This window comes from Ovis canadensis, chromosome 15 (genome assembly GCF_042477335.2).
Source record: "Ovis canadensis isolate MfBH-ARS-UI-01 breed Bighorn chromosome 15, ARS-UI_OviCan_v2, whole genome shotgun sequence".
Taxonomy (NCBI): domain Eukaryota; kingdom Metazoa; phylum Chordata; class Mammalia; order Artiodactyla; family Bovidae; genus Ovis; species Ovis canadensis.
The window spans coordinates 36779826-36788628 of record NC_091259.1 but is presented as its reverse complement, the minus strand read 5'-3'; the positions used below and the strand labels follow the sequence as shown (position 1 = coordinate 36788628).

Genomic DNA, 8803 nt, shown 5'->3' with positions numbered 1-8803 from the left:
ATCACTTTAGGTAAATAGTGCTATGTGAATGCCTGGTCATGTTATTTTGTAGCCTTGATTATGGTTTGAATCAGTCCCTTCCTTTTTAAGTGACCAAATGATGAAATCCTTCAGGGTAGGAGAGTAAGTTGACCACTAGTCTGCTCCATGGGTTTGTGGTCACATCACAGTCTTAAGGTTGCTCTCAGGCTCCTTCTTCAGCCCTTTTATTGGGGTCTGAGTTACGGCTTTTTTCAGAGAAACACAAAGCAGTGTTTGGATACCTGCCTTTTAAGGATGAAAGGAAAATAAAGTGTTTTTTTTAAACTTACTGTTTTAATATTTTCTAAGGTGCTATTCTCTTTTTATTTTTTTCATTTTGCTTTTCCATGAGTTCTTATTACACTTTATGGAGACCAGCCTTGTCTAGAAAGGGAACTGAATTCTGAACCTTCAGAGGGGGTTAAAAGCCTTTCAGAGTTTTTCTTTGGCTGCTGAAGTCTTTACTTGTGGCTACATTGCCTTATGAGTTTTGTGCATTGAGCTCTTAATTCTGTTACCAAATGTGAACTTATAAAATGTTTCGTGTTTCCCATGTGACCTGGTACCTCAAGCTTCTTGGGGGGCGCATTGTCTGTAGCCCTTAAACTGGGCTCTGTGCTTCACAAGGGAATGTTTCATGTCCTTGTTTAGAAAAAATTCTGGTGGCCAAATCCTGAGTCTGCGTGTTCTTGGGTGTCACTCAGTTTTGATTCCAAAGGTCTTCTTGTAAGAAGACCAATAGGGTGTGGCACAAGACTCTCACTTAATTGCACAATTAAAACTTTGCTGCTAGAAGAGGCAACTCCATCCTTTTGACTCTAGTGTTGGACTGTTACCTGCAGCATTTCACTTTGTTTCTTGTTTGTTAATTTTTGTAGGAGGATATGCACTGTTGGGTCATATGCACAGACGTTGTAACTCTTGAGATCTTTACCACATCACAGTTAATAAACTTCTTTGCACTTTCTGGCTACTTTTTGGTGTGTGTGTACATATAAGACTAGAGCTGTCATGTGAAAGAGAAGGGAGGTGGTTTATGATTTTCGGCACCCAGTAACCGTTCGTCTCTGAGCTATACCCCAGCAAAAATCTGCACAGATTCAGAGGTATGATGGAGCCAGCTCACACCTTAAGAGATGATTGTTAAATTTTTAGGAATTTTTAACAATTGTTAAAAATGTTGGTAGTTTAAAATAGACCACATTGTGGGTATTTGCTCAGTTGCTGGCTTACCAGCATACTCTTTCTCAAGAACCATGCGACATAGTCCTGGAGAAGAGCAAGCATTCATCAACGTATCAAACAATACAGAACAAGTTTCCAAAAACAAGTATGCCCATGTGTAAGTCAAACCAATGCAGGCAAGATTGAAGGTGTGTACACTGAAAACACTTATTTTGAAGTGGTGACTTGAAAGCAAAAGATTCCTTGATTCAAAGAAGCTTTGAGTTTTTAATCTAGGATGTCCAAGTCACCCGAGGGATTCTCTGAGGAATAAAATGCTTCTTGTATGCTAGAAATGCTGATGACACATGGTCAGGGGAGATTGACATGCCTCGGCGGTGAGTTGGAGGATGGGACAGGCATATCTTTGGAAGCAGGGATTGGCTATATTGCCCTTCTGTACTGAGAGGAAAAATAAAATTGCAAGATTGCTATATTTTAGATACAGAGTAAAATGTTTTGTATTAATCTTAAATGTATTTTGTTTGCATGAAGCTGACTTCTCAGCTTGTTTACCTGGAACAATTCAACATCCCATCCTAGGAGACTGTCACCTAGAAGAGGAGATGACACCTGCAGAGGTCTGAAGCATGAGGCTTGCCTCAGTAAGGTGAATTTATTACCTCATTTTAGAATGAAAGTGTAAATAAAAATTGAGTAATAGGCCAGCTGACTGAAACGAGAACCTTAATTTGGAGGTTCCTGTTTGTGTCGCTGCAGCCACCTCAGGATGCACGCATATGGTTTGATCTGAGCCTGACCTTCTGTGCAGGCAGAAGTGTCTTCAGTCGGACTTGGGAACTGCAGTAGTGGGAGAATTGAGTGAGTTGCTTCTCCTGGTGTTCATCATCTTGGGTAAGCGCCTGCTTTGTAATTCTTAAGCAGTGACTTGAACTTTTCTCACTTGGAAGAAAGCTGGTTCTGAAGGTTCTGAAGGTTTTCATTTAAAGGCCATCCTTTTGGGCTGTGAGGCAATCCCAGAACTGTGAGCCTCTGCAGGAGGACTGCCATAAGGTAGTCTAGTGGGTCCAGTTTTCCTTTCTGCAGTGTAGAGTAACCTGTGTTAAGATCCTCAGAGAAAAACCCAGTAAGGTTTGCTCTTAATAAAAGAGTAAATGATGATGATGATGGTGACAAGCTTTAGCTTTTAAGTTGCTTGTGGCTTTAAGATAGAGCTGTGGCTGGCTGTTCCTTGGACTCATGGCAGAAATCTTCCTTTCTTTTCTCCCAATCCTACACAGGCCAATATTTAACCTTAAGAAGTCAGGAACTTAAACCTCCCAAGAGGGCTAGGCTGTTCATGCTTGCCTCACCATCTGCATGGCCGGATCTCAGGGAAAATAAAGTAGGATGGTTTAGATAGAAGCTGGTCTAAAGGAGAGAGCAGGAGTAATGACTGCCTGATTGAGGGAAGGTGGTGAGGTTGTCGGTGGGCTCAGTGGTCACTTGTCCTTACTAGGGGCAAACACTTGACTGAGAGAGAGTGCTTCTCCCTTATTTTGTCCTGTAATATTGTAATATTGAGGGGGTCATTTCCGCATCCTGTGTGGTCATCTCATTTCTGAAGATTTTCTGAAGATTTTTTTTTTCTGTTATAATTGTGCCAAAGACAACAATTCCCTTTCACTTTTAATAATAGAAAAGGGGATCCTGATAGTTACAACTCCCCAGGGGTGATAGAAGATACTAACCAAGAGTTACATTGTGAAAGAACCGTGAGCTCAGCTCCAAACATTTGACCAACACATGAGATAACTTACTGTGCGGAATTACCTCAAGAACATGCTGGTGAGAAGATAAATCAGCATCTGGGAAGAAAGCTGGCACAGTTGAAGATTCAGATGGAGTCCATCAAGGTGCTTAAGGTTCATTTGAGTGCTCCTGTTAGATTTTTTAGAGACTGAGATTCATATATGTATTCTGAATTATTCATCTGAATAATAAAATTCTGAACTATATGTATATATAAAAGCTTATCCATCTACTATTATTTGTCTATCTATATTACATGGTAGGAATTTCTGAATATCTGCCAACTAACTGGGAAACTTGAAACTTGACTCAAGTCATGTTCTTGGCCCATTTAAGTGTTTATTAATTCATCTGATCAGTGGTCCCTGGACTTTCACTCTGGGTCTTACTCTGTGCTGGTGCTGGAGATGCATTGGCCAACAGGCATGGCTCTTGGCCTCATGAAGCTTATAGTCTTAGGGGGTGATGGGATGGAGTACAAGCCTTTAATCAAACAAGCACTTAAGCAAATAGGTAATTAGAAATTGTGACAAGTGCCCTAAAGAAAGAGAAATAATAGTACTATTAAAACATGTGGCTAGGATGTGCCCTGGATAGGGCGGTTTGGGAAAGGTTTCCTTGAGGAAATTACATTTAATTTGAGAGCTGAAAGATGAATAAGAGTTAACTAGGGGCAGGAGGTGGGAAGAACAATCAGTCAGGGGGATCAGATTAATCTTATTTTGTTAAATGAAGTTCAGGAAAGCTTTGCTCTAAAACACTGATTATTTTCACATGCATGGAGGAGACGTCCATAGTAGTAAGGACACAGTCTCTGATCCAGGAGACCCCGGTTTGAATCCTGGCTCTGCCACTTGCTCTATGCTGTTAGGCAGGTCACTTCACCAATTTGTGCCTCAGTTTCCTCACGTGTAAAACCTCATAGAGGGTTGTGAGAATTAAATTGGTTAATGTGCAGAGCACTCAGACCGTGCCTGTCACATACTCTTCTCTAGTTTAATGAGTGTCAGCTACTGACTTCTAGCGTGGGGCTATAACTAGAGGGGAAAAATCTGATCCTTTAATGTTAAGGATAAGGCCCGGGGAGATGGAGTGGTTTCCCAACTATCAAAGAATCAGTTAATGGAATGTCTGATCTGGGAAGAGAATTTTTTAAAAACTTAATGCTCTTACTGTTAAGTCATCGCTTCTCTATTCATTCACACAGAGTTCTAATGATGCCTTTGAGTACTTAGGACTGAAAATGGGTATCTTCTATTTGTCAGATTGTTGGCACATTTCTTAGAATTTGTTTGTAAAAGATTTGGGTGTGGCTCTGTGTGTCTTGAGTTTGGTGACTAGATTCAGAATCTTTTTGGAGTCGCTGGTTTCCTCTTAAAATAGAACAGTGCATTTGCAGGATGTCGAAGCTGATTTCAATTTGATGGTTATATTGGCAGCTATCAGCACGTATCCAGTGCAGACACCTCACCAGTGCTGTAGCACAGGCATGGGACAGTCACAAATGAGATGCATTTTGGTCCTGCCTTTGAGGGTGTAGGCAAGTCTACACTGTAATCAATGATTACTCCTTGGTGCAAATAGTGCACTGCTTTGGGGAATATAGGACAGCTATTTGCTGGGGAATAAAGGGAGCGCAACCAACTTCCTGGAGAAAAAATTCATCCAGAATACAACAGGGATTTTAGTTGTCCCAGATATGATGAATTAAAGTTATGCTATAAAGGAAGCCCCTTATCATGCTCAGCGATGTATGTGTGGGATAAGGTGGGTGTATCTTTTATACAGAGCTGGAATAAACCATGCTCTGGCTATCTTGAGAGAGATCTGTATTTTCATTAGAAATACTTATATTGGGGAAAACTTAATGTGACTTTTGGTAGATCTGAGTCAGTGTAATTGTTATCTTCATTGTTGTAATGGATTCAAGAACCGAAACTTGAGAAGTTTCCAGTTCATTCTGATTCATCATTTGCCATTCTTGTAAAGGTAGATTCTCAGAGTCCAAAATCTCCTCTAAAGCTAATAACTCTATTTCCTATATGACTTTTAGGCTTAAAAAAAATAGGATCTTATATAGTAATGCTTTCTATTTTTTTAAGCACTGAAATCTACATTCTTATATCTGATTCTTGCATCGTTATCCCCAAGTTATAGGTGAGGAAATTGAGGCTCATCAAGGACAACTGACTTTCTGCATAAGCAAGACCTAAGAAGGGCTGGCTTGAACAGCTTGACCCTGATTTTCCAGATGGAGAATTTTTTTTAGTGATTATTTATGGCTGTGTTGTGTGTTCGTTGCTATGTGCGGGCTTTCTCTAGTTGTTGTGTGCTGACTTCTCACTGTGGTGGCTTCTCCTGTTGTGGAGCACGGGCTCTGGGCATGCATGCTTCAGTAGCTGTGGCTCCCAGGCTCTAGAGCACAGAGTTGTGGTGCCCAGACTAAGTTGCTCTGCGGCATGTGGGATCTTCCCAGATCAGGGATTGAACCCATGTCTCTTGCACTGGCAGGCAGATTCTTTACCACTGAGCCACCAGGGAAGACCCAGATGGAGAATTTTGTTGATTAAAATTCAGATAAGAAACTTTTAGGTAATCATTTTTTAAAAAGTTGGAATGGCCACCATATATGTGCTGGACTTCAGCAGAGCTGGCTAGGGTAATATGATGTTAATACACCAAGAAGACCTTTCCTTTCAGCAAATTCTGAGGTGGAATTACTCCAGGATGTTAAGGGTTCAGAGATCATGGCCGAGGCCCACCACAGGAGTAGGTTAGAGCCTGAGGCTGGTTGAACTGTGACTCTTTGGAGTTAAGGTATTTCTGTTTTGTTAAGAAAACTGTGGGGCGTTGCGTAGAACAGCAAATCTATTCCCAGGAAATGGTGGATGCAGTGAAATTTATACCACAGAGATAATAGAGATGCTTTTAAAGTACTTTTGCCTGTGTACAGCCCAATTCTCCTTCTACTCATGCTATCCTGCCTGAAAAAGTGAAAAAATAAAATCTCACCATGGACCTTTCAGGTGGCTTCTTTGTGTCATAGAACTTGGTGAATGCCTTAACTGAGTTTAAAAATTTCCCCCTTATTTGTGTATCTCCTTTCTTACATGTTCAGAACGTTCTTTATATATTTAAGGCAGTTGTTTTAATTTAGTTGGAGTATAGGTAAACATTTCAGGCTGAGTATCCTGTAATTTTTCATTTTTATGAAACTGTCAGACTGTAGATTGTTTAGAGTTGTCATCTCAAGGTTATCCTGGAATTATTTGCTTTTACTTCTCTCGAAAAGCAACTTTCATATACTCTTCCCTTGCAGCCAATCTGAGGCAGCCCCCAAGTGACTCCAAACACCACTGTTCTGTTTCATCATAGCAGTTACCAGCATCCGCTGTTTCTTATTCATGCATTTGCTGCTTTTTTCTCTCCATTTCCCTGCCACATGCAAACTGCATGTGACCCAGGACCTTGTCTTCCTTGTTCCATGCTGCATCCTAGTGCTTCAGAGAAAGACTGGCTCACAGAGGTGCTCACTATTGATTGGTTAAATGAGTGAATTCCTAACACTATTTTCTGATATTTTTTTTTCTTTTAAGATTGAAAAATTGACAACAGCATGTTTTACCCACTGAAAGTCGTCCTGATGCCAGTGTTACTGGGTAAGTAGAAGCCAAGGGACCAAGGAGGGTATTTGATTTCTTTCAAGTCTCATGTGTGTTCAGAAGCCAATTTTATGTATTTTCACTTCCCTTTGCTTTGCTGAAACGGAAACCCCAGCCTGGAACTTTATAGTTTTGTTGAAACAGTTGTTTTAGAAGCCAGGTAGCAGACTCTTTCTTGGAAAGCTGAATATTCCTCTGTTTCTATTAGAAACAGAATGCCTTTTGGTCCTGACTGGGTGTTCTATGACCTTCCTACAGAATGTGAAGAAAGTTTCTCACTGGCATTCCTGCACTTTCAACTGTTATCTTTAAAACCACAGCTTGTTGCAGATCAGGAAATGAAATCATCAAAGAGAGTCCCTAAGCTCCTGTAATTGTTTTCTTGCTTTAGCCATGCCAGCCTTCTTGCAGTTCCTCAAATGCACTGAGCTCTTGCCCAATTTTTGATAGTTTCTTTTGCCTAGTACCTTCTCTCCCCACTTCACCCTAGCAAGCCTGCCTAAGCCTTCAGTCTTCTTCTTAAGCTCTACTTCCTTTTAAAAAGCCTGCTCTGGTTGCCTCCCTGAACCGGGTTGGAGTCTCCTGTTCCTACAGTGGTCAAGGCTGCTGCTTTTGGCTCATCTGTTGTCTTTTCATCCTTTAGCTCCCTTTCATCTGTTAGTCCCTTATCTCTCTCTTTATCCCATGGATATGGCTCTGTCAGAAGAATAAATTAATTAGGTGCTTTACTCTCATGACTTTTAAATTTGTTTTCTTAAAAAATTTTTTTTTGAATTTCATTTTAAAATTTATTCTATTTATTTATTTGGCTGTGTTGGGCCTGAGTTGCAGCGCTCGGGATCTTTAGTTGTGGCATGTGGGATCAAGTTCCCTGTTGAAGGATTGAACCTGAGGTCCTTGCATTGGGAGCTCAGAGTCTCAGCCACTGGACCACCAGGGAAGTCCAAAATTTTTTATTTTATTGAAGTATAGTTGATTTATAATGTTGTGTTAATTTCTGCTGTGTAGCATAGCAATGCAGTTATACATATATACATACTTTTTCATATTCTTTTCTATTGTGGTTTATCGCAGGATATTGACTGTTGTTCCCTGTAATATACAGTAAGACCTTGTTGTTTATCCATTCCATTTTTCTCTTTTTTATTAGCTTTTTGGACTTCACGTGGTAACCTAAAGAATGACTCAGCAAAGTGCACAAAAGAATGGTCTTTGCTTTAATTCCAGGCAACATAGCATTTGCACACACATGCAGTTAGACATGTGCACGCACAAGAAAATAGTCCACATTAGAGACGTTTTTTCACCATGGAATCAGGGTTATAATAATCTCAGGGGCTTCCCTGATAACTCAGTTGGTAAAGAATCTGCCTGCAATGCAGGAGACCTGGCTTTGATCCCTGGGTTGGGAAGATCCCCTGGAAAAGGGAACAGCTAGCCACTCCAGTATTCTGGCCTGGAGAATTCCATGGACTGTTTAGTCCATGGGGTTGTAGGAGACTTTCACTTTCACTTTCTTTTCTTTCCAGAGATGGGTGAAGCAGCCTGCAGCATTTTGCCCTTCCATCAGAGACTTAGCGGTCTAACCCCCTGTGGAGTTGCCTGGTGACACTGGGCGACCGGGATTGTACTTCTTGATGGAGGGGTTTTCCTCCTCTGTAGAAGTCTTGATTTCTTCAGTTATTTTTGTACAAAGGCTGCTGGTCAAGTCCAAGTTTCTCTCTGCTTTTCTTGCTGCTCTTACCTTCTAGCAAGCTCTTTTAATTCTACAGTCAGCAGTCTTCATATCACATTATATAGCTTCTTATCCCTTTAACCACACTTGAAGCTGCTCAGTTCTTCCTTACAGGAAAATTCCAAATCATTTTTGGAGGTACTTTTGATTTCTTTCAAAATAATTCCCTCCAGAGGGTGGTGAGTTCATGTTTTCTTTCCCATCTTCCCCACTGTGTGTGCCTGCTGTTGGGCAGGAAGTTAACAGTCTTTTCTTGGGACAACAGCTTGGATGGAGAGGCCAGTGCATTTTCTGTTTATACCCAACTCCATTCACTTGGCTCTTCTTTGATGGGAACTGGCCAGCAACTGAATGTGTCTTGCTGTGGTTGTCTCTTTACATAGAGCATGTCTTATGAAAACAGAAAAAT

At 40.9% G+C, this 8803-nt stretch overlaps 1 protein-coding gene across 1 annotated transcript in view; it reads left to right on the top strand.

Moving 5' to 3' along the window:
- Positions 1 to 1972: 1972 nt before the first annotated feature.
- Positions 1973 to 8803, top strand: part of JAML (junction adhesion molecule like) — a 29758-nt gene continuing 22927 nt past the window's right edge. The window contains exons 1-2 of the mRNA XM_069555319.1: positions 1973 to 2100; positions 6594 to 6656. Coding sequence (XP_069411420.1) covers positions 6614 to 6656 — 43 coding nt within the window. The 5' untranslated portion in view covers positions 1973 to 2100; positions 6594 to 6613. The remainder of the gene's footprint in view (positions 2101 to 6593; positions 6657 to 8803) is intronic.